Source organism: Thalassophryne amazonica, chromosome 5 (genome assembly GCF_902500255.1).
Source record: "Thalassophryne amazonica chromosome 5, fThaAma1.1, whole genome shotgun sequence".
Lineage (NCBI taxonomy): Eukaryota > Metazoa > Chordata > Actinopteri > Batrachoidiformes > Batrachoididae > Thalassophryne > Thalassophryne amazonica.
The window spans coordinates 122667736-122694059 of record NC_047107.1 but is presented as its reverse complement, the minus strand read 5'-3'; the positions used below and the strand labels follow the sequence as shown (position 1 = coordinate 122694059).

At 49.9% G+C, this 26324-nt stretch overlaps 1 protein-coding gene across 1 annotated transcript in view; it reads left to right on the top strand.

Moving 5' to 3' along the window:
• The window catches only part of LOC117511232 (beta-adducin-like), a 107141-nt gene that overhangs the window by 65692 nt on the left and 15125 nt on the right, over positions 1-26324 (top strand). The window contains 1 exon segment of the mRNA XM_034171234.1: positions 19283-19531. Within this exon segment, the coding sequence (XP_034027125.1) occupies positions 19283-19531 (249 nt within the window).

Here is a 26324-nt window from a genome sequence, read left to right as displayed (position 1 = left end):
TTTCATAGAGATTGAACTCTCTTTTGTATTAAGATGCTGGAGTTTGGTGTCGCCACAGCAGATAGAGCCAGATTCGTACTGGTATTTGTCACAAGTTTTACGCCGATGCCCTTCCTGATGCAACTCCAGTGTAACCTGGAGAAACACACACAGCCGCTGGTGTTCCAAAGTGGTCTCCTATCCAAGTACTAACGAGATCCTGCACTGCTTATATATATATATATATATATATATATATATACAGTAGTGTTCAGAATAATAGTAGTAATCCAGGTTTTGAGTATATTTCTTATTGTTACATGGGAAACAAGGTACCAGTAGATTCAGTAGATTCTCACAAATCCAACGAGACCAAGCATTCATGATATGCACACTCTTAAGGCTATGAAATTGGGCTATTAGTAAAAAAAAAAAAGTAGAAAAGGGGGTGTTGACAATAATAGTAGTGTGGCATTCAGTCAGTGAGTTTGTCAATTTTGTGGAACAAACAGGTGTGAATCAGGTGTCCCCTATTTAAGGATGAAGCCAGCACCTGTTGAACATGCTTTTCTCTTTGAAAGCCTGAGGAAAATGGGACGTTCAAGACATTGTTCAGAAGAACAGTGTAGTTTGATTAAAAAGTTGATTGGAGAGGGGAAAACTCTGCTGCTAACTGGCAACTAGGATGGGTAAAATGCAGTAAACACATTTCATTGTGCAGGGAACATGTTCCAATGTGCATATGACAATAAACTTCTTTTGAATCCTTTGAATCCGTTGAATCCTTTATACGCAGGTGCAAAAAATTATAGGCTGTTCATCTACAATAATCTCTAATGGTTTAAAAATGGACAAAAAAACCAGAGACTCCATGCCTCGCAGATGTGAAGAAATCATGAAAAACTGTGGTTATACAACTAAATACTACGTAGTTTAGTGATTCACAGGATTGCTAAAAAAGCAGTTTGAACATAATAGTTTTGAGTTTGTAGCGTCAACAGCAGATGCTACTGTTATTGTGAACACCCCCTTTTCTACTTTTTTTTTTACTAATAGCCCAGTTTCATAGCCTTAAGAGTGTGTATTTGAACACCCTGCAATTTTGCAAGTTCTCCCACTTAGAAATCATGGAGGGGTCTGAAATTTTCATCTTAGGTGCATGTCCACTGTGAGAGACATAATCTAAAAAAATAAAAAATCCAGAAATCACAATGTATGATTTTTTAATAATTTATTTGTATGTTACTGCTGCAAATAAGTATTTGAACACCTACCAACCAGCAAGAATTCTGGCTCTCACAGACCTGTTAATTTTTCTTTAAGAAGCCCTCTTATTCTGCACTCTTTACCTGTATTAATTGCACCTGTTTGAACTTGTTACCTGTATAAAAGACACCTGTTCACACACTCAATCAATCACACTCCAACCTGTCCACCATAGCCAAGACCAAAGAGCTGTCTAAGGACACCAGGGTCAAAACTGTAGACCTGCACAAGGCTGGGATGGACTACAGGACAACAGGCAAGCAGCTTGGTAGAAGACAACAACTGTTATGATTATTTATTAGAAAGTGGAAGAAACACAAGGTGACTGTCAATCTCCCTCGGTCTGGGATTCCATGCAAGATCTCACTTTGTGGGGTAAGGATGATTCTGAGAAAGCTCAGAACTACACAGGAGGACCTGGTCAATGACCTGAAGAGAGCTGGGACCACAGTCACAAAGATTACATTAGTAACACATGATGCTGTCATGGTTTAAAATCCTGCAGGGCAGCAAGGTCCCCCTGCTCAAGCCAGCACATGTCCAGGCGCATTTGAAGTTCACCAGTGACCATCTAGATGATGCAGAGGAGGCATGGGAGAAGGTCATGTGGTCAGATGAGACCAGAATAGAGCTTTTTGGAATCAACTCCACTTACCATGTTTAGAGGATGAGAACAACCCCAAGAAAACCATCCCAACCGTGAAGCATGGGGGTGGAAACATCATACTCTGGGGGTGCTCTTCTGCAAAGGGGACAAGACGACTGCACCGTATTGAAGGGAGGTGTTGTGTGGGCCGCTGAAGAGGAGGTACTGCTGGCCCACCACCACTAGAGGGCGCCCTGCCTGGAGTGCGGGCTCCAGGCACCGGAGGGCGCTGCCGCCTTACAGGAGCAGCCAGGATGACAGCTGTCACCCATCACTGGAGACAGCTGATCCCAATCAACAAGGAGGTATATCAGCAGGACGGCATCTCCACCTCATTTGCCGAGATATCGCCGTATCAAAGAGGTAACAATCTCCGCCTACACATACGTGTGACTATAATTGTATTCTTGTTGATTATTTGTAGGACAGCTGACTACCGGACAGCAATTGGATAAGTACTCACCTTCCTACACTTCTTGATTGTTGTTGACGAGAGGTGGAGGTGGACTCTCCACCCTCCGTGTTGCTGGGTGCAGCCGCACCCACACCTGACTGTTTCTGTTTCTTGCCAGCAGTACCGGATCCGACGAGCGGAGGCAGTGGCCACCTGGGAATTCGGGACTTAGCGGCTCCAGTATTCCCGGGGTTCGGTGGCAGAGGAAATCGGGTTGGTTCCGGTTCGACTTGGACAGACGTCTCCTATCGTCGAGCCTGCCCACACGACACCGTTGTAATTGAACTCAGTTTCAATATTGTAATCGGTTGTGTTTGTTGTGCCTGTTTCACAACAGTAAAAACAGTGTTAATTGACTCCTCCATTGTCCGTTCATTTGCGCCCCCTGTTGTGGGTCCGTGTTCCTACACTTTCACAACAGGATATCTCGGCCAGCGTCATGGATCCCGAGGGGCGTCAACCGGCTGTTGAATGGCCAATGGAAGACCAGGACGCGCAGGCGTCCTCGGGAGGGGTGATCGGTGAGTTGCAGCGGATCCTCGCCGCTTTCACGACTCGGATGGATTTAATGACCGAGCAGAACGTCCTCCTGAACCGCAGGGTGGATGCTCTCGCCGCACAAGTGGAAGCGCGCCCCCTGGGCGTCGCTGCGGCTCTCCCTCCCGTCGACCCTGTGCGTAACAGCGATGTTCCACTGGTCGTCCAACGACCCCCCCCCACCTTCCCCTGAAGCTTACATAAGCCCCCCAGAGCCGTACGGAGGCTGTGTGGAGACGTGCGCAGACTTTCTTATGCAGTGCTCGCTCGTCTTCGCACAGCGTCCAGTCATGTACGCGACCGATGCTAGCAAGGTAGCTTATGTAATAAACCTGCTTCGCGGTGAGGCACGCGCTTGGGCTACAGCGCTCTGGGAGCAGAATTCACGGCTCCTTCTGACATATGATGGGTTTGTAAGGGAGCTCAGAACCGTGTTCGATCACCCTAATAGAGGCGAAACCGCTTCAACCGTGCTACTGTCAATGAGACAGGGGCGTCGGAGCGCAGCTGCCTATGCAGTCGACTTCCGCATCGCGGCTGCGAGGTCCGGCTGGAATAGCACTGCGCTCCGCGCCGCCTTTGTAAACGGACTGTCGTTGGTTCTTAAGGAGCACCTGGTGGCTAAGGACGAACCGCGGGATTTAGATGGGCTCATCGCTCTTGTCATACGGTTAGACAACCGGTTAGAAGAACGTCGGCGGGAACGAGACGAAGGGCGTGGTTGGGCACGCGCCGTCCCTCTCCCTTCCGGTTCCGACCGCGCTCCGCCTTCCCCACGCTCCACGGCCCCTGCGCTCCGTGGGACCACAGCTCCCCCTACTGACGAAGCTATGGACACGAGTAGGGCAACATTTAGGGCACCGGATGCACAGAGGAGACGGGCCCACGGAGCTTGTTTTGTGTGTGGTGCCATAGAGCACCATATGAGAGACTGCCCCGAGCGGTTAAACTCCAACGCCCGCCCCTAGAGACTGGGCTAGGGGTGGGCCGAGACATTCACGTGGGACACACCCACATTGCCACACGACTCCCAGTCACGATCCTTTATGAGGACTCAACCCTGAAGGCCCCAGCACTGGTGGACACGGGCTCTGAGGGGAATCTGTTGGACAGCAGATGGGCCAGGGAGATAGGGCTCCCTCTGGTGGCGCTTACCTCGCCTGTTCAGGTTCGGGCACTAGATGGCTCCCTACTCCCTCCGATCACGCATAAGACACCTCCTGTAACTCTGGTGGTGTCAGGAAATCACCGGGAGGTGATCGAGTTTTTTGTGACCCAGGCCACCTCCCGTGTGGTTTTAGGATTTCCCTGGATGTTGAAGCACAATCCCCGGATTGATTGGCCGTCCGGGGTAGTGGTGCAGTGGAGCGAGACCTGCCATCGGGTGTGTCTAGGTTCCTCGGTTCCTCCCGGCTCCCGACCTAAGGAGGAGGTCAGAGTCCCGCCCAGTCTGGGGACGGTGCCGGTGGAGTACCACGACCTTGTTGACGTGTTCAGCAAGGATCTGGCTCTCTCTCTTCCCCCCCACCGTCCGTATGATTGTGCCATCGATTTGGTTCCGGGCAGTGAGTTCCCGTCCAGTAGGCTGTACAACCTCTCACGGCCTGAGCGCGAATCAATGGAGACCTACATCCGGGACTCGTTAGCTGCCGGGTTGATCTGGAATTCCACCTCCCCGATGGGCGCAGGTTTCTTTTTTGTGGGCAAGAAAGACGGCGTCCATGCATTGATTATAGGGGGCTGAACGAGATCACGGTTCGCAACCGATACCCGTTACCCCTGTTGGATTCAGTGTTCACACCCCTGCATGGAGCCCAAATTTTCACCAAGCTTGATCTTAGAAATGCGTTTCACCTGGTTCGGATCCGGAAGGGAGACGAGTGGAAGACGGCATTTAACACCCCCTTAGGTCACTTTGAGTACCTGGTCATGCCGTTCGGTCTCACAAACGCTCCCGCAACATTCCAAGCGTTGGTTAATGATGTCTTGCGGGATTTCCTGCACCGGTTCGTCTTCGTATATCTAGACGATATACTCATCTTTTCTCCGGACCCTGAGACCCATGTCCAGCATGTACGTCAGGTCCTGCAGCGGTTGTTGGAGAACCGGCTGTTTGTGAAGGGCGAGAAGTGTGAGTTCCACCGCACGTCTTTGTCCTTCTTGGGGTTCATTATCTCCTCCAACTCCGTCGCTCCTGATCCGGCCAAGGTTACGGCGGTGAGAGACTGGCCCCAACCCACAAGCCGTAGGAAGTTGCAACAGTTCCTAGGCTTTGCTAATTTCTACAGGAGGTTCATTAAGGGCTATAGTCAGGTAGTTAGCCCCCTGACAGCCCTGACCTCACCAAAAGTCCCCTTCACCTGGTCGGGTCGTTGCGAAGCCGCGTTTAAGGAGTTGAAACGGCGCTTCTCGTCTGCACCTGTTTTGGTGCAGCCCGATCCTAGTCGCCAGTTAGTGGTTGAAGTGGACGCCTCGGACTCAGGGATAGGAGCCGTGCTGTCCCAGAGCAGGAAGACCGATAAGGTCCTTCACCCGTGTGCCTATTTTTCCCGCAGGTTGACCCCAGCCGAACGGAACTATGACGTCGGCAATCGAGAGCTCCTTGCGGTGAAAGAGGCTCTTGACGAGTGGAGACATCTGTTGGAGGGAACGTCCATGCCATTCACGGTTTTCACTGACCACCGGAACCTGGAGTATATCAGGACCGCCAAGCGGCTGAATCCCAGGCAAGCCCGCTGGTCACTGTTCTTCGGCCGTTTGACTTCCGGATCACCTACCGTCCCGGGACCAAAAATCAGAGATCGGATGCTTTGTCCCGGGTACACGAAGATGAGGTCAAAACGGAGTCATCGGATCCCCCGGATCCCATCATCCCGGAGTCCGCTATCGTGGCCGCCCTCACCTGGGACGTGGAGAAGACCGTCCGGGAGGCCCTGACATGAGACCCGGACCCCGGAACCGGACCGAAGAACAAACTCTACGTCCCACCAGAGGCTAGGGCTGCAGTCCTGGACTTCTGTCACGGTTCTAAGCGCTCCTGCCATCCTGGGGTGCGTAGGACCGTGGCAGTCGTCCAGCAGCGCTTCTGGTGGGCGTCCTTAGAGGCCGACGTCCGGGGTTACATCCAGGCCTGTACCACCTGTGCCAGGGGCAAGACCGATCACCGCAAAACCTCGGGTTTGCTACAGCCGTTGCCCGTTCCTCATCGCCCCTGGTCCCACATCGGCCTGGATTTTGTCACGGGTCTCCCGCCGTCCCAGGGAAACACCGTCATCCTCACGATAGTGGACCGATTCTCCAAGGCGGCCCACTTCGTGGCCCTCCCGAAGCTACCAACGGCCCAGGAGACTCCTGGAATTGTTGGTTTGGTATCTCCACAGGAAGGGACTGGAACAAGTAAAGTAGTCTAGGTAGGATATTCATTTGAACTGATTGTACTCTGGATCCAAAACCAAGAAGGGGAATGGCGCTCCACCTCTGAACATCCTCCTTGAGTTTTTTTTATTAAATGGTAGGTCGTTATCAGAGTATAAATTTGTTAAATCTTTGGGGATTACAACCCCGAGGTATTTCATTTTAGTAGCTCCCCAATTTAGTGGGTATTTTTCAGACATGTTTTTTGTGGTATTATACCTAAAGCACATAACTTGTGTTTTTGATAAATTTAACTTGTAGCCAGAGAATGTTCCATAGTCTTCTAATAGTGTAGTTAAATGTATAAAAGAAGTCTCTGGATCGGATAAATAAAGTAGTACATCGTCCGCAAACAATGAAATTTTTTGATTACTCCCTTTCATATCATTACCCTTGATATCCTGATTCTGGGTGATGCACCAACTTAATGGCTCAATAAAAAGAGCAAATAGCAATGGGCTCAGGGGGCAGCCTTGTCTTGAGCCTCTCTCTAGTTTTATAGATTGAGATACTGCCCCATTCACCTTAATTTTTGCCTTTGGTTCATAGTATAATGCTTGGATTGTTTTTATTATTTTATCATCAAAACCAAATCTACCCAACGTTTCATACAGAAAAGACCAGCTTACACAGTCAAACGCCTTCTCTGCATCTAAACCTACTAGAATTGCAGGCGTATTGTGCATTGTTATGTGATTTACTACATGTAGGGCACGGCGTATGTTGTCCTGTGTCCGGCGTTCCCGAATAAAACCAGTCTGATCTAGACTAATGATCTGTGGGAGAACTATTTCCATTCTTTTGGCTAGAATATGGGTGAAAATTTTGTAGTCCTGATTCAGGACACTTATTGGTCTAAAATTGCTACATTCAAGTTTGTCCTTACCTTCCTTTGGAATTAATGATATTACCGCTTCACTCCACGAGGGAGGGGTTCTATTTTCTTGCAGGATCCAGTTGAAAGTACGTTCCAAAATTGGAACCAAGGATTCCTTCATTTCCTTGTAAAATTCTGGAGAGAACCCATCTGGTCCGGCCATTTTATTTTATTTAAGGTGTTTTATTGCTGCCTCAATTTCATTTTTTGAAATATGTTTTACAAGATCTTTTCTTTGTTCCATTGTCAACTTTGGTAGATTAATTTGATAAAAAAAAGTTCTGCATTTTCACTTGGTCACATGGAGCCTTTGAGTATAATTTTTTATAGTATGTTTCAAAACATTTTTGAATCTGTGGTAGTTTATATTCAATCTGCTTTGTTTCAGAATTTCTAATTTTGTAAACTGAGTTTTTTGCTTGCTGTTTTTATAATTTGTAAGCCAACAGTCTAGTAGCTTTTGCCCCACCCTCATAGTACATCTGCTTCGTAAACATCATTTTCTTCTGAATATCTTTAGTGTACTGCTCATTACAATTCGTGAAAAAACTAATGTGGGTTTGAGAAAAATGTATAGTCTTTTGTTGTTGGATTAAGTTGTCTCCACAGATCAACCAGTCCCAGATCATCCAGTGCACCTTTGAATTTTTTATTTATAAGTTTAGGCTGAGTTATTCTTGGGTTAGATGAATCAAGATCCAAACTTAACCTCAGATTAAAATCGCCTGCACATCAATCAATCAATCAATCAATCAATCAACTTTTTTTTTATATAGCGCCAAATCACAACAAACAGTTGCCCCAAGGCGCTTTATATTGTAAGGCAAGGCCATACAATAATTATGAAAAACCCCAACGGTCAAAACGACCCCCTGTGAGCAAGCACTTGGCAACAGTGGGAAGGAAAAACTCCCTCTTAACAGGAAGAAACCTCCAGCAGAACCAGGCTCAGGGAGGGGCAGTCTTCTGCTGAGACTGGCACATATTAAAATACCTTGAGTTTCAGTTATTATTAAATCAAATATTTGCCTAAAAAAGCTCCATTCAGAATTTGGGGGGGCATAAACATTTAACAAGGTCATTAGTGAACCATCCATATTTCCCCTTAAAAGGACATATCTGCCTTCTTTATCTTTTTTTTTCAAATAGTGTTTCAAATGTAATTTTACTTGATATTAAAATTGACACTCCCCTCCTATGACCTGCAGAATAAGATGATGAATATTGATATTTAAATCCCATTCTAGTGAGTCTGGCATCTTCTGTTTCAGAAAGATGGGTTTCCTGGAGAAATGCTATTTCAGTATTTATCCATTTTAGTTTAGTTAGAATCTTGCTTCTTTTGATTGGATTGAGTAACCCATTCACATTATAACTAACCACTTTCATTATCTGCACATATACGTTTCAATATATATATTTAACAACAGGTCATTACGGCAACACCCCCAAACAAACAACAATATGCCCTAAAACAGGCTTGAACAAAAAGGAACAATAATGAACAAAAATAGTTGACCTCCAAAGGTGGGATCACGCTGACGATCCTGATTGACCCCAGTTGGAAAAGGGGGTTGGAGGGAGAGCCTCGTCCCCTCGTTGGAGGGTGAGGGCCTACAACAGTAAAACTAGCTATTTTACTGTCCACTGTCCTTGTGTCCCGACATATCACCTTAAACTAGCCTTAAGCAGTTTTAGCACTTTTAGTCTGAACTGTCAATCATTCTTGACTCTTATTATTTCAATAGTCCTTCCATTTTAGACAATGAACAACTCACCACCTGCGCTCTTCATGCTCAGTTCTTATCTTTACCTCCGAAACATTTGCAATTTTTCTTGATAGCTAGGAGCCTTCGTGTTATTAGCCCGTGTCTTGGTCTTAACTGTGCTCCAAGTTAGTTGCTGAATTTGATCCAAGATTGATGTCGGGCTTGGACTGGACACCTCCGTAACCGTGAGCCCTCTCTTGTTCATATCCCGCGTCGCCTCTTCCACAGACCCGTACAGCACAGGTCCGCTCTCGTAGTAGATGCTTAACTTCACTGGAAACAGAGTTTGAAAGCGTATCTTCTTATGTTTCAGAACTGCTTTTGCCTCCGCGTATGCCCTCCGCTTCTGCAAAATCTCTGGCGCGTAGTCATGGTCCAGATTCACCGCTCTTCCACTCAGTTGAAAGCCACGTTTCTGCCAAGCCAATCTCAGGATCTTGTTGGGAAGGTGTCGTAGCACGGACCCACAACAGGGGGCGCAAATGAACGGACAATGAATAAGCCAAAAAGGTAACAATTTAATGTTGCGATAATACACAACGAAACGTACTATAATCTGCACAGTCAATTTAACACCAGGTGACGTGTGGGCAGGCTCGAAGATAGAAGACCCCCGACGAGAGAGAAGCTGCGTCCCACACGGCTTCCACCACCAACGGTCTGAAGAACACCGGAGCCGCCAAGTCCCGAGTCCCCAGGTGGCCTCTGTCTTCGGCTGTCGACCCTGGTACTGCTGGCAGAAAGCAGAAATATGATGAGTGAGTGTGAGTCCGCACACTCAGTAAATCCACAGTTAGGGAGGGAGGAAGCGCCTCCACCTCCAAGCACACACTCGTGCAGCTCCTGTTTGAGCACTTATCTGGGTGGGAGGTGTTGCGAAGCCGTCGCTGAACACCTCAAACGCCACCTCCACAGACGAGTCTCACCGACAGGAAAACGGCTGCAAAGAAGAGTTTAGACAGATATACAGTCTTAAGTTCACAGAGAAATTACCTTGATAATGGTAGTCGATTTCTCGGCGGGGAGGTGGAGTTGCAGTCCGGCTTTTATGGTGGTGATGATGAACGAGTGACAGCTGGTGCAGGGGATGAGTGACAGCTGTCACTTCTTCTGGGTCTGGCGCCCTCTCGTGCTTGGAGCCCGCACTCCAAGCAGGGCGCCCTCTGGTGGTGGTGGGCCAGCAGTACCTCCTCTTCAGCGGCCCACACAACAGGACCCCCCCCCTCAACGGGCGCCTCCTGGCGTCCGACCAGGCTTGTCCGGATGTCTTGCGTAGAAATCGGCCAGGAGGGCCGGGTCCAGGATGAAGCTCCTCTTCACCCAGGAGCGTTCTTCAGGTCCATACCCCTCCCAGTCCACCAGATATTGGAAACCCCGGCCCTTACGACGGACGTCCAGGAGCCTGCGGACTGTCCAGGCAGGCTCCCCGTCAATGAGCCGGGCAGGAGGCGGCGTAGGTCCCGGAGTACAGAGGGGCGAGGTGTGGTGTGGTTTGAGACGGGAAACATGAAAGACAGGGTGAATCCGCAGTGAAGCTTCAACTCCCGGCTTCACTGCGGATTCACCCTGTCTTTCATGTTTCGGGTTGATGATCTTGAGGATTTTGAAAGGTCCAACGAATCTGTCTTTCAGCTTTGGGGAATCGACACACAAAGGGATGTCCTTGGTCGAGAGCCACACCTCCTGCCCGGGCTGGTATGTGGGGGCCGGGGAACGCCGGCGGTCCGCATGGGCCTTGGCCCTCGTCCGGGCCTTTAACAGGGCAGAGCGGGCGGCCCGCCACACCCGGCGGCACCTCCTGAGGTGGGCCTGGACCGAGGGCACACCGACCTCTCCCTCCACCAGCGGGAACAATGGGGGCTGGTACCCCAAACATGCCTCAAAAGGGGAGAGGCCGGTAGCAGACAAAACTTGGCTGTTGTGGGCATACTCGATCCAGGCCAGATGGTGACTCCAGGCTGCCGGATGCGCGGAGGTGACACACCGAAGGGCCTGCTCCAACTCCTGGTTGGCCCGCTCTGCCTGGCCGTTGGTCTGGGGGTGGTACCCGGACGAGAGACTCACGGTGGCCCCCAGCTCCTTGCAGAAACTCTTCCACACCTGTGAAGAGAACTGGGGACCACGATCTGATACAACGTCCGATGGTATCCCATGCAGCCACATGACGTGGTGGACCAGGAGGTCTGCCATCTCCTGGGCCGTCGGGAGCTTCGGGAGGGCCACGAAGTGGGCCGCCTTGGAGAACCGGTCCACTATCGTGAGAATCACGGTGTTGCCCTGGGACGGCGGGAGGCCCGTGATGAAATCCAGGCCGATGTGAGACCAGGGGCGATGAGGCACTGGCAGGGGTTGGAGGAGGCCCGTCGTCCTCCGATGGTCTGCCTTGCCCCTGGCGCAGATGGTATAGGCCTGGACGTAGTCCCGGACGTCGGTTTCCAGGGACGCCCACCAGAAGCGCTGCTGGACTACTGCCACGGTCCTACGCACTCCGGGATGACAGGACAGCTTGGACCCGTGACAGAAGTCCAATACGGCAGCTGTTGCCTCTGGTGGGACGTACAGTCGGTTCTTGGGGCCAGTCCCCGTGTCCGGGCTCCTTGTCAGGGCCTCCCGGACGGTCTTCTCCACGTCCCAGGTGAGGGTGGCCACGACAGTGGACTCGGGGATGATGGTCTCGGTGGGGTTCGACAGCCCCGCTTTGGCTTCTTCTTCGTGCACCCGGGACAATGCATCTGGTTTTGGTTCTTGGTCCCGGGGCGATACGTGATCTGGAAGTCAAAGCGCCCGAAGAACAGAGACCAGCGGGCTTGCCTGGGGTTCAGCCGCTTGGCGGTCCGGATGTACTCCAGGTTCCGATGGTCCGTGAAAACCGTGAAGGGCAACGATGCCCCCTCCAGCAGGTGTCTCCACTCTTCAAGAGCCTCCTTCACCGCAAGAAGTTCCCGATTGCCGACGTCATAGTTCCGTTCAGCGGGGGTCAACCTCCGGGAATAAAAGGCACAAGGATGGAGAACCTTATCAGCCTCCACGCTCTGGGACAGCACGGCTCCTATCCCTGAGTCAGAGGCGTCCACTTCTACTATGTACTGGCGATCAGGATCAGGCTGCACCAGAACTGGTGCAGTCGAGAACCGGCGTTTCAACTCCTGGAACGCGGCTTTGCACCGATCCGACCAGGCGAAGGGGACCTTGGTGGAGGTCAGGGCAGTCAGGGGGCTAACTACCTGACTGTAACCTTTAATGAACCTCCTGTAGAAATTTGCAAAGCCTAGGAACTGCTGTAGTTTCCTGCGGCTTGTTGGTTGGGGCCAATCTCTCACTGCCGCAACCTTAGCCGGATCAGGGGCGACGGAGTTGGAGGAGATGATGAACCCCAGGAAGGACAAAGAAGTGCGGTGGAACTCGCACTTCTCGCCCTTCACAAACAGCCGGTTCTCCAACAGCCGCTGTAGGACCTGACGTACATGCTGGACATGGGTCTCAGGGTCCGGGGAAAAGATGAGTATATCGTCCAGATATACGAAGACGAACCGATGCAGGAAGTCCCGCAAGACGTCATTTACCAAAGCTTGGAACGTCGCGGGGGCGTTAGTGAGGCCGAACGGCATGACCAGGTACTCAAAATGACCTAACGGGGTGTTGAATGCCGTCTTCCATTCGTCTCCCTTCCGGATCCGAACCAGGTGGTACGCGTTTCTAAGATCCAATTTAGTGAAAATTTGGGCTCCATGCAGGGGCGTGAACACTGAATCCAACAGAGGTAACGGGTATCGGTTGCGAACCGTGATCTCGTTCAGCCCTCTGTAATCAATGCATGGACGGAGTCCGCCGTCTTTTTTACCCACAAAAAAGAAACCAGCACCCATCGGGGAGGTGGAGTTCCGGATCAGCCCGGCAGCTAAGGAGTCCCAGATGTAGGTCTCCATTGATTCGCGTTCCGGACGTGAGAGGTTGTACAACCTACTGGATGGGTACTCAGCGCCCGGGACCAAATCGATGGCACAATCATACGGTCGGTGCGGGTTAAGAGTGAGCGCCAGATCCTTGCTGAAAACGTCAGCAACATCATGGTACTCCTTTGGCACCGCCGATAGATTGGGGGGGACTTTGACCTCCTCATTAGCCGTAGTGCCGGGAGGGACAGAGGATCCTAAACACTCCCGGTGGCAGGTTTCGCTCCACTGCGTGACAACCCCGGACGGCCAATCTATCCGGGGATTGTGCTTCACCATCCATGGAAAGCCCAAAATCACTCGGGAGGTAGAAGGTGTTACATGGAACACTATCTCCTCCCTGTGATTCCCAGACACAACCAAAGTCACTGGTTGTGTCTGATGTGTGATTAATGGAAGCAGGGTGCCATCTAGTGCTCGCACCCGCAATGGTGTCGGCAGAGCCACCAGAGGGAGCCCTACTTCCTTTACCCATCTGCTGTCCAGCAGATTCCCTTCAGACCCCGTGTCTATCAGTGCTGGGGCGTGAAGGGTTAAATCCCCACAAAGGATTGTTACTGGGATTCGTGCAGATTTGCGGGGTTTTCCCGCGTGCGTGTTATGGCCCACCCTTAGCCCAGTTTCTAAGGACGGGCGTTGTAGTTTGACCGTTTGGGGCAGTCCTTCTGCATGTGCTCGCAAGAGCCGCAGACAAAACACTCCCCGCGGGCCAGCCTCCTTTGTCTGATATTTGATCTTAATTTGGCCCTGCTCGTGTCCATAGCCTCCTCAGCAGGGGGAGCTGTAGCCACACTGAGCTCTCTGGCAGTGAAGCGTGGGGACGACGTCACCTTGTCGGAACCGGAAGGGGGAGGGACGGCTCGTGCCCGGTCACGCCCCCCGGCCTGCCCCCGACGATCCTCGTTTAAACGGTTGTCTAAGCGTATAACTAAATCGACAAGCCCGTCAAAATGCCGCGGTTCCTCCTTAGCCAGTAGGTGCTCCTTAAGGACCGGGGACAGTACGTTTACAAAGGCGGCGCGGAGCGCAACGTTATTCCAGCCGGACCTCGCTGCCGCGATGCGGAAGTCGACTGCATACTCGGCTGCGCTACGGCGCCCCTGTCTCATCGACAGCAGCACGTTCGAAGCGGTCTCGCCTCTGTTGGGATGATCAAACACTTGTTTGAACTCCCGTACAAACCCAGCATAAGACGTTAGGGGCCGTGAATTCTGCTCCCAAAGCGCCGTAGCCCATGCGCGTGCCTCTCCTCGAAGCAAATTAATAACATAAGCCACCCGGCTAGCGTCTGATGCGTACATGACAGGGCGCTGTGAAAAGACGAGCGAACACTGCATGAGGAAGTCCGCGCACGTCTCGACACAGCCCCCGTACGGTTCCGGAGGGCTTATGTATGCTTCAGGGGACGGTGGGGGGGTTCGTTGAACGACCAGTGGAACGTCTGATACAGGCCCAGGACCAGCCAGAGGAGTGGCTGCAGCAGCGCCCTGGTCGCGCGCTTCCACCCTGGCGGTGAGAGCCTCCACCCTCTGATTAAGGAGGACATTCTGCTCGGTCACTAAATCTAACCGAGCCGTGAAGGCGGTTAAGATCTGCTGCAGCTCACTCAACACGCCTCCCGCTGACGCCTGCGCTCCTGGCTCTTCCATTGGCCGTTCAAGCTCGGGTTGACGCCCCTCGGAATCCATGACGATGGCCGAGAAATCCTGTTGGGAAGGTGTCGTAGCACGGACCCACAACAGGGGGCGCAAATGAACGGACAATGAATAAGCCAAATAGGTAACAATTTAATGTTGCGATAATACACAACGAAACGTACTATAATCTGCACAGTCAATTTAACACCAGGTGACGTATGGGCAGGCTCGAAGATAGAAGGCCCCCGACGAGAGAGAAGCTGCGTCCCACACGGCTTCCACCACCAACGGTCTGAAGAACACCGGAGCCGCCAAGTCCCGAGTCCCCAGGTGGCCTCTGTCTTCGGCTGTCGACCCTGGTACTGCTGGCAGAAAGCAGAAATATGATGAGTGAGTGTGAGTCCGCACACTCAGTAAATCCACAGTTAGCAAGGGAGGAAGCGCCTCCACCTCCAAGCACACACTCGTGCAGCTCCTGTTTGAGCACTTATCTGGGTGGGAGGTGTTGCGAAGCCGTCGCTGAACACCTCAAACGCCACCTCCACAGACAAGTCTCACCGACAGGAAAACGGCTGCAAAGAAGAGTTTAGACAGATATACAGTCTTAAGTTTGCTTTGGCTTGTAAATATATAGTATTTTGTATGTAAGTAGGTATGTGTAGGTGTATATTTATGTTTGTGTATATATATGTGTATATATGTGTATATATGTATATGTGTATATATGTGTATGTATATGTGTATGTATGTTGATGTGTGTATGTATATATGTATGTGTATGTGTATATATATGTATATATATATATATATTGATATCGGTTTAGGTGTGTAGGAATCTATGTGTATATGTGGCAAAGGGTATTACTGGTTGTGGGGAAGAAGGGGTAGGGATAAATAAGCTGATGCTTCACCCTACCCCTTTTCGGACATGTTGGGTACACCGTAGGAACTTTTTTGTTGTTGTCTTTACTGATCTATCTTGTAATTGTTGTTGTATCAAATGTTCGAAATAAACAGTTTTCATTCATTCATTCATTCAAGTTCACAGAGAAATTACCTTGATAATGGTAGTCGATTTCTCGGCGGGGAGATGGAGTTGCAGTCCGGCTTTTATGGTGGTGATGATGAACGAGTGACAGCTGGTGCAGGGGATGAGTGACAGCTGTCACTTCTTCTGGGTCTGGCGCCCTCTCGTGCTTGGAGCCCGCACTCCAAGCAGGGCGCCCTCTGGTGGTGGTGGGCCAGCAGTACCTCCTCTTCAGCGGCCCACACAACAGATCTCTTCTTTTACCCTGTAGCTGGAAAACTTGGCTATGATTGATCTCGGAGACGCGTCTGGGGGTGGCCGTGACACTAAAGCGCGATGCGAGCTCTCCACTCTCACATCCATGGATGATGGCACAGACAGATTTTCACGTAGCAGGCGTTCCACAAATGCATTCATGTTTGGGTCATTATCTTCGAGTCCTTCTTTCACACTGTAGATGCGAATACAGTCCCGTCTTGCACGGCTCTCCAAATCAACAGTTTTAGCATGGAGTTGTGTGTGGAGTTTGAGCAGCTCCAGCAGCGCTTTCTCTGATGCCTGGATGCGCGTCTCTGCTGCAGCTATCCGCTCCTCCGCCTCTTCTATTCTCTTATTAGCACTTTGAATATCCTCACGAATATCTTTCAGCTGTTGGGAGCTGTCTTTCCTAAATTCTCTTAATTCCTTCAGAATGATGGTCAAGTTAGCGCTGTCGTTTTCTTCCTTGCCCACAGTTAGCATGGTTTCTCCCTTGATGCTAACCGGCTCTTCTTCATCACGATCTCCAAGTTTTTTGCCTTTTGCTTTAGGCATTGTGGTTGCCCTTGTTTTAAAATGGAGCTGTAACTTATAAAAGTGGTCAAATCGAGTTTTAACGGGCAATATCTGAACAATTGTCGGGAGCACGCGCTTATGCTGCTGCCATGTTGCGAGGCTTGACCGGAAGTCTCTGTCCTGACTCTTGTAGAGAAGAATAATCAAGAAGTCACAAAAGCTGGAGTTTTAAACCTAACCAGACCCCTCCTACTGAGAGGCAGACTGCTATAGGCTAGTGACTAAGCAATAGCTCTAATTAGCACTTATTGTGCTCTAGTTAGCACCCTCCTAATGACAGGCCTCCTGTCCCTCCTAATGATGGGACAGCCCCTCTCCTGATGGCTCCCTTGATGACTCTGCTGATCAAATCAAATCAAATCAATTTTTATTTATATAGCGCCAATTCACAACAAACAGTTGCCCCAAGGCGCTTTATATTGTAAGGCAAAGCCATACAGTAATTTCGGAAAAACCCCAACGGTCAAAACGACCCCCTGTGAGCAAGCACTTGGTGACAGTGGGAAGGAAAACTCCCTTTTAACAGGAAGAAACCTCCAGCAGAACCAGGCTCAGGGAGGGGCAGTCTTCTGCTGGGATTGGTGACGTGAATGACTCATTACCATGAACAAAAGACAAACTGCTTTGACCTGAGTACCCCATTGTAAACAGGGGATAAAGCGTGTCTCAGACCCCCTCCCCGGTTAAGGCTGGGTTTCAAACGTTTCACAAAGAATGCCTCCTTGACCCCTCTCTCAAACCATTTCTTCTCTCTGGCTAATATTTTAACTTCCTTGTCCTCAAACATGTGGTTAGTGTCTTTAAGGTGGAGATGAACTGCAGACTGAGGTCCACTGGCGCCCTCTCTGCGGTGCTGGTATAGCCTTTTGCATAAAGGTTTCTTAGTCTCACCTATGTAGTGTTCGTTACAGTTTTCCTGACATCTGATAGAATACACTACATTGCTCTGTTTGTAACTAGGGATCCTGTCCTTAGGGTGAACTAATTTCTGTCTCAAGGTGTTAACCGGTTTAAAGTAAACTGGGATTTTGTGCTGTCTGAAGATCCTCTGTAGTTTTTCCCCTAATCCTGCTAAATAAGGGAGAGACACTCCTCTTCTTCTTGTCTCCGTCTCCTGTCTATCTGGTCTCTTTGTTCTCTGGGACTTCTGCACTTTGTCCAGTGACCATTGTGGGTACCCACATACTGTGAGGGCTTTCCGGAGAAGTTGTTGTTCTTTAGGCCTTCCCTCTGCAGTTGTGGGCACTGCAAATGGTTGTTTCTGGCATCCTCACGTGTGAACTTGGTATTGGAGTCCACCGAGTTGATGTGTTCTGTAAAGTCCTCAACTTCCTGTAGCTTGATTTTAACCCACGTGTCATCAACATATCTGAACCGGTAACTGGGAGAGATGCCCGTGAAAGACGTCAAGGCTGTCTTCTCCACTCGCTCCATGTACAGATTGGCCACAATGGGGGATACCGGAGACCCCATCGCACAACCATGGATCTGCCTGTAGTAATTCCCCCTAAACAGGAAATACGTGGTGTTAAGACAGATCTCCAAGAGTTGACAGATGTGGTCTGGTGTGAGTTTGGTCCTTTCAAGTAGAGACACATCCTCCAGCAGTCTCTGCCTCACAGCTGAGACGGCCTCAGCGGTGGGGATGCACATGAACAACGATGTCACATCAAATGACACCATAGTTTCATCTGCCTCCAGCTGTAGGTCCTTGATCTTGTTCACAAAATGTTGTGTGTTCTCCACATGGTGGTCTGAGTTACCCACTAGAGGAGCCAAAATCCACTTGAGGTGCTTGGCCAAATTGTACGTGATGGAATCTATGCTACATACAATAGGCCTGAGTGGCACATCCTGTTTGTGGATTTTGGGCAGTCCATAGATGCATGGAGTGGCGTCCCCAGGGTACAGTCTGTAGTACGCCTGCCTGTCGATGAGTCCCTCTTTCTCCAGGTTTTGGAGGTAGCTAATGATTTTCTTCTTATAGCCACTTGTGGAGTCTCTCTTCAGACGCTCGTATGTATTGGAGTCACTGAGCAAGTTGTTGATCTTGGCCTCGTAGTCCGATGTGTTCAGGACCACCGTGCATCTGCCTTTATCTGCTGGCAGGATAAGGATGCTTTGGTCCTTCTGCAGTGCTGACAAAGCTTTCCGTTCCTCTCCTGTGATGTTGGACGGAGGAGGCTTGGCACTGTTCAGCACTGCTGTGACTCTTAGTCGGAGGTCCCCAGCTTCTGACTCTGACAAACTGTTATGTTTATGTTATGACTTCTTGATTATTCTTCTCTACAAGAGTCAGGACAGAAGTCAGACTACCGGAGCAAGAATTTTAGCTGAGGAAGCGGCTGCGATTTGAAGCGAAACATCCTCGCGTCAAGCTACCCGGTCCAGTCGAAGATTCAAGCTTCTCTACTTATTTGCAGCAGTAACATACAAATAAATTATTTTAAAAAATCATATATTGTGATTTCTGGATTTTGTTTTTTTTTTTTAGATTATGTTTCTCACAGTTGACATGCACCTAAGATGAAAATTTCAGACCCCTCCATGATTTCTAAGTGGGAGAACTTGCAAAATCGCAGGGTGTTCAAATATTTATTTTCCTCACTGTAGATGGAATCACCAGCAAATGTGCTCATTGATTATTAATTTAATTGTTTTATGAAGCATTTCTGATGCTACAGAACAGCTGTGCGTTGATCATTTGTAGTGTTTTCTCTATCATATAAGTTGATATTGATGAACTTATTTGTCTTTTTGCTCACTGAGAAATTGTGATGGACTGTTTTTCTGTCATTCTCTGCGATTTTGCACATAAAATAATTAACAATGAGAATAAGTGAAGCAGACCAGGTGGACATGTTTGACATCTCCTCTTTGGTTGTCCAGGGTTACCGCACTGGCTATGCCTACCGTTTCCCTTTGCTGCTGGAGCGAACACGGACACGCAGAGATGTGGAGGTGCCACCATCTGCCACGGCCTTCCACCAGTTTGAGGAAGATGGGATCCACCCGGCTCTGAGGCAGCACCCGTTTGCTCAACGGCAGCAGCAAGAGAGGACACGCTGGCTCAACACCCCCAACACTTACCAGAAAGTGAGCCAGGACCAAGCCAGCCCCGGACATCTGCGCACCACCGTGAGGTTCCGGGTGGGGGTGGGGTCACGCTTAGTGATGGGCATTCTAAGCATTTTATTCATCAGGCTAAAACAGCACGTAAAGTTTCTAAAAACACATGGCGGTCATACGCGGTGCTTGGGTGGCGCGTCACAGGGCAGTAGCCCCCATCAAATATTTCGGTATCCTCAGCAGAAAATCTGAGAAGCGTCTGGCTGCAGTACGTGCAGTCTGTGCATGCTGTGCCCCTGACAACACGTGCATGCTCTGCCAAGCTTGTAACTAACACTAATCCTAATTAACTTAACCTCAACCCTAAGTTGAAAATGTAATTTTATTGTATTTATTTATTTATTTATTGACTTCATTAGCACAAACTTTCCAATGAGGAAGGGATTCCATGGTTACATTTCAGGAATATTTTCCAGAAGGTGCACACTCCGCGTGAACGGTGCCCTCCCTGCCCGACTGCAGCCAGACATGCTTGAAAAACCTTTGCATTCATCATCTGATAGTTTTAGCCTCAGCTCGCCACATTCACTGACTGACCTGGTAGGAAAGTGCCCCATTTTTCATAGCACGCATGAGGTATTGTTTCAGAATAATTTCACAAAACTCATACAACATGCTAGCATAATTAGAAACTGGACCTTCTCTTTGTCAAACAACTCCATCCAGGAAATGAAACATGGTGAAACAGATATTGACAGTCCAGCATTCAGAAGGACCGAAGGATAATAGCACCACCTAAAGGAGAACAGCCACATATGGCTGTAACATTTGTTGTTCCTTTTGTAGTTTTTTTTTTTTGATTGTCTGCCAATAAATTCCCAAAATCTCCCAGATTTGCATTTTCGTTCTGTCAGAAGGGCAGTTACCGGTTAGAAGCTTGCCTCTTATGAATAAAGTCCCCTGTTCAAGGCCACCCATGCCCCATTCTCCTTGTACATCATGCGGTGTAAAACATGTGCCAAATCAACACTGAGATTCTGTATGGATGTATATAGTAAAAATTTGAGAATAATTTTATATGTGTATTTGCACATTTACTGCAAATTCTTTTGCTCTAACACCACCACCACCACCAACCCAGCTCCAGTCAAGAACCTCTGGGGCCGCCACTGAATATGCACAAATTGATAATTAGTACCATTGTGCAGCTGTCCATTAGGAAATATTTATTATGCAAGTTTAAAATATATTAGATAAAACAGCAAATTCTCATTTCAGAAACACATTTGCAATGTGTTTTTAATTGATAATTGATGATGGATTATACAGACAGCTGCAGATAAGACGTTTGTTGTTGGTATTTGATCATTCAAATCCCAAATTAGATTTCTGGTTGATTTCTGGATGTTGAAGTGAAATTTTATTTATTTATTTTTGTGCTCGTGCAGTGTTTGTTTTATGTCCACAGAGATCGGGCAGTGCTGCAGCGACTCTCGTGGAATCAATCGAAGGATGAATCAGTGAAAACATAATGAAAGGCCCCTCCCTCTTTCATGTGTGGGAGGAGTCTGGATCTCCTTTCTGTTCCTTCCACCCTCCTCTCTCCCCCTCTCTGCATTGCAGTGAAAAGTCCACAATGTCTGCAGTGCAGACACTGCCCTCTGCTGACTGATCATATGAACTGTTCATGACAAGAACAGTTGTTACAGCCTTATTCCAAAATTGGGTGAAATTCATTTTTGTCCTCAAAATTCTACACACAATACCCCATAATGATGACACAAAAAAGTAATTTTATTTTTGCAAATTTATTAAAATTATAAAAAACAAGAAATCACACGTACATAAGTATTCACAGCCTTTGCTCAATACTTTGTTGATGCACCTTTGGCAGCAATTACAGCCTCAAATCTTCTTGAATATGATGCCACAAGCTTGGTGCACCTATCTCTGGGCAGTTTTGTCCATTCCTCTTTGCAGCACCTCTCAAGCCCCATCAGGTTGGATGGGGAGCGTCGGTGCACAGACATTTTCAGATCTCTCCAGAGATGTTCAATCAGATTCAGGTCTGGGCTCTGGCTGGACCACTCAAGGACATTCACAGAGTTATCCTGAAGCCACTCCTTTGATATCTTGGCTGTGTGCTTAGGGTCATTGTCCTGCTGAAAGATGAACCGTCACCCCAGGTCAAGAGTGCTCTGGAGCAGGTTTTCATCCAGGATGTCTCTGTACATTGCTGCATTCATCTTTCCCTCAATCCTGACTAGTCTCCCAGTTCCTGCTGCTGAAAAACATCCCCACAGCATGATGCTGCCACCATCATGCTTCACTGTAGAGATGGTACCTAGTTTCCTCCCAACATGGCACTTGGCATTCACACCAAAGAGTTCAATCTTTGTCTCATCAGACCAGAGAATTTTGTTTCTCGTGGTCTGAGAGTCCAGGTGCCTTTTGGCAAACTCCAGAAAGCTGGGCTACCATGTGCCTTTTACTAAGGAGTGGCTTCCATCTGACCACTCTACCATACAGGCCTGATTGGTGGATTGCTGCAGAGATGGTTGTCCTTCTGGAAGGTTCTCCTGTCTCCACAGAAGAATGCTAGAGCTTTGACAGAGTGACCATCAGGTTCTTGGTCACCTCCCTGACTAAGGCCCTTCTCCCTCGATCGCTCAGTTTAGACGGGCGGCCAGCTCTAGGAAGAGCCCTGGTGGATCCAAACTTCTTCCATTTACGGATGATGGAGGCCACTGTGGTCATTGGGACCTTCAAAGCAGCAGAAATGTTTCTGTGCTCTTCCCCAGATTTGTGCCTCGAGACAGTCCTATCTCAGAGGTCTACAGACAATTCCTTTGAATCAACTGAATTTACCCCAGGTGGACTCCAATTACGCTGTAGAAACATCTCAAAGATGATCAGTGGAGACAGGATGCACCTGAACTCAATTTGTTATGGTTGACCCAGGAACTGACAGATAGAACCCAAAATGCAGACAAAACATAGAGACAGAGAATAGTTTTTTGGTGAGATGTAGGCAGGCTTGGCTGGAGTGGTCTGACAGTGGAGAACAGGAATAGCTGAGCAGGGCAGGCAAAGGAGTGAACCAAACAGGTGGCTCAAGACTGAACCAAGGCAGATGACAACTAGTATTCTGGTGGATCAGGCGTAGAGGATCTGAGCACAGAGAAAACAGGTAAACAGAAAACAATTCCAAAAATACAAACCATGAAAAAAATCCTCTCAGATATAAAAGCCTAGATGTCTGTACCACAATGGAGACTGATTGTCTGGCAGCGTCTGGATGTCTGAGCAACAGTTAAATACTGCAGTGGCATGAATGGAGCTAGGCTGCAGGTGCGCAGACTCAGCAGCAAAGGATCAGATTGGCAGGCTGGTGGAGGGAATGCAGAATGCAGAATCCAGGCAAACACAGACTGAGGCAAACATGACACACTAGGGAGGGGAAAAGAAAAGACACGCAAGGAAAGGGAAATGCAAACCCAATACAATTTTGAGCTTCATGGCAAAGGCTGTGACTACTTATGTACATGTGATTTATTTTTTTTTCATTTGTTTTTTTAAATAAATTTGCAAAAATCTAAAAAAAACATTTTTCACATTGTCATTATGGGGTATTGTGTGTTGAAAAAATAATTTCATCCATTTTGGAATAAGACTAACAAAAAATATGTGGATAAAATGCAGTGCTGTGAACACTTTCTGGATACACTGTAGCACCAAGAGGCGACGCTCAGTTGAATGTCCCACAGTAACAGATTCCCCCATGGCTTTGTTCTTCTGCCGCCATATTGGACTGCTTTAAACTCACTAGACCCGCACAGTCTGTGGCCAGACCACATGATGTGGCTGACAATAGAAGCTAACATCACTGCAACTTTTTCAGACGTGGACTTTTTTGTCGGTGGTCCGGATTGGTGGTCCAGGCCCGACCAGTTGGCCCAACCACCGCGCCTGGTGGTCGAGCCTTAGCCCATGGGGCCCGGCCGGGCTCAGCCCGAAAGAGCGATGTAGGCCCGCCCTCCTGTGGGTTCACCACCTGCAGAGGGGGCCATGGGGGTCGGGTGCAGAGGGGATTGGGTGGCAGTTGATGACGGGTGGCCCGGCAGCCCAGTCTGCACTCACAGCCCCTGGCTGTTGGGGCATGGAATTTCACCTTGCTGGGGGGAAATGAGCCTGAGCTTGTGCGTGAGGTTGAGAGATACCGACTAGAGATAGTCGTGCTCACCTCTGCACACCACTTGGGCTCTGGTACCCAACTCCTGGAGAGGGGCTGGATGCTCCACTTTTCTGGCATTGCCCACGGGGAGAGGCGGAGAGCTGGGGTAGCATTGCTTATTGCTCCCCAGCTCAGTTGCCATGTGTTGGAGTTCACTCCGGTGAACGAGAGGGTCGCGTCCCTACGCCTTTGGGTCGGGGACAGGTCTCTCACTGTTGTCTCGGAAGTGCAAAGTACCCGACCTTCTTGCAGTCCCTGGGACAGGTACTAGATAGTGCTCCGACTGGGGACTCCATTGTTCTCCTGGGGGATTTCAACGCCCACGTGGGCTGCGACAGTGAGACCTGGAGGGGGGTGATCAGGAAGCATGGCCTCCCTGATCTGAACCTCAATGGTGTTTAGTTGTTGGACTTCTGTGCTAGTCACAGTTTGTCCATCACAAACACCATGTTTGAGCACAAGGGTGTCCATAAGTGCACGTGGCACCAGGACACCCTGAACCGGAGGTCGATGATCAACTTTGTAGTCTTATCATCTGACCTTCGGCCATGTGTCTCGTACACTCGGGTGAAGAGAGGGGCTGAGCTGTTGACCGATCACCACCTGGTGGTGAGTTGGATCCGCTGGGAGGGGAGGAAGCCGGTCAGACCTGGCAGGCCCAAACGTATCGTGAGGGTCTGCTGGGAACGACTGGCGGAACCCTCTGTCAGCAAGGTCTTCAACTCCCACCTCCGGGAGAGCTTCTCCCAGATCCCAGTGGAGGTTGGAGACATGGAGTCCGAGTGGACCATGTTCTCCACCTCCATTGTCGATGCGGCCACTCGTAGCTGTAGTCACAAGGTCTCTGGTGCCTATCGCGGCGGCAATCCCCAAACCCGGTGGTGGACGCCGGAAGTAAGGGATGCCTTCAAGCTGAAGAAGGAGTCCTAATTGTCTTTGTTGGTAAGTGGGACCCCGGAGGCAGCTGACAGGTACCGGCAGGCCAAGCGTGCTGCAGCCCATGCGGTCACAGAGGCAAAACTCGGGTCTGGGAAGAGTTCGGGGAGGCCACGGAGGAGGACTATTGGTCGGCCTTGAGGAAATTCTGGCAAACCGTCTGACGCCTCAGGAGGCGGAAGCAGCTCTCCACCGGCACTGTCTACGGTGCAGGTGGGGAGCTTTTGACCCTGACTGGGGATGTTGTCAGGCGGTGGAAGGAATACTTTGAGGATCTCCTCAATCCCATCGTCACGTCTTACGAAGAGGAAGCAGAGACTGAGGACTCAGAGGCGGACTCATCCATCACACAGGCCGAAGTCACCGAGGTGGTTAGAAAGCTCCTCGGTAGCAAGGCTCCTGGGGTGGATGAAATCCTTCCTGAGTACCATAAGTCTCTGGATGTCGTGGGACTGTCTTGGTTGACATGCCTCTGCAACATCGTGTGGTGGTCGGGGACAGTGCCTCTGGATTGGCAGACTGGGGTGGTGGTCCCTCTGTTTAAGAAGGGGGACCAGAGGGTGTGTTCCAACTACAGGGGGATCACACTCCTCAGCCTCCCCGGTAAGGTCTATTCCAGAGTACTGGAGAGGAGAATTTGGCCGATAGTCGAACCTCGGATTCAGGAGGAGCAGTGTGGTTTTTGTCCTGGTTGTGGCACACTGGACCAGCTCTACACACTCCATCGGGTGCTCGAGGGTTCATGGGAGTTCGCCCAACCAGTCTACATGTGCTTTGTGGATCTGGAGAAGGCGTTCGACCGTGTCCCTCAGGGCACCCTGTGGCGGGTGCTCCGGGAGTACGGGGTCCGGGGTCCTTTGCTAAGGGCTGTCCGGTCCCTGTACAACCACAGCAGGAGCTTGGTTCGCATTGCTGGTAGTAAGTCAAACCTGTTTTCAGTGCATGTTGGCCTCTGCCAGGGCTGCCCTTTGTCACTGGTTCAGTTCATTACCTTTATGGACAGAATTTCTAGGCGCAGCCAGGGTGTAGAGGGGGTCTGGTTTGGGAACCACAGAATCTCATCTCTCATCCCTCATCCCTCTTCCATCTCATCCCTCTTCAGGTCAGTGGAGTGTCCTTCCCTCAAGTGAAGGAGTTTAAGTATCTCGGGGTCTTGTTCACAAGCAAGGGACGGATGGAGCGAGAGATCGGCAGACGGATTGGTGCAGCGTCTGCAGTGATGTGGTCGCTGTATCGGACTGTTGTGGTGAAGAGAGAGCTGAGTAGGGGGGCAAAGCTCTCGAGTTACCGATCAATCTATGTTCCGACCCTCACCTATGGTCATGAGATTTGGCTCATGACCGAAAGAACAAGATCGCGAGTACAAGCGGCCAAGATGAGTTTCCTCTGCAGGGTGGCTGGGCGCTCCCTTAGAGATAGGGTGAGGAACTTGGTCACTCGGGAGGAGCTCGGAGTCGAGCCGCTGCTCCTCCATGTCGAAAGGAGCCAGTTGTGGTGGCTCGGGCATCTTTTCCGGATGCCCCCTGGAAGCCTCGCTGGAGAGGTGTTCCGGGCACGTCCCATCGGGAGGAGGCCCCGGGGAAGACCCAGGACACGCTGGAGGGACTGCGTCTCTTGGCTGGCTTAGGAATGCCTCGGGGGTCCCCCGGAGGAGCTGGGGGAGGTGTGTGTGGATTGAGAGGTCTGGGCGGC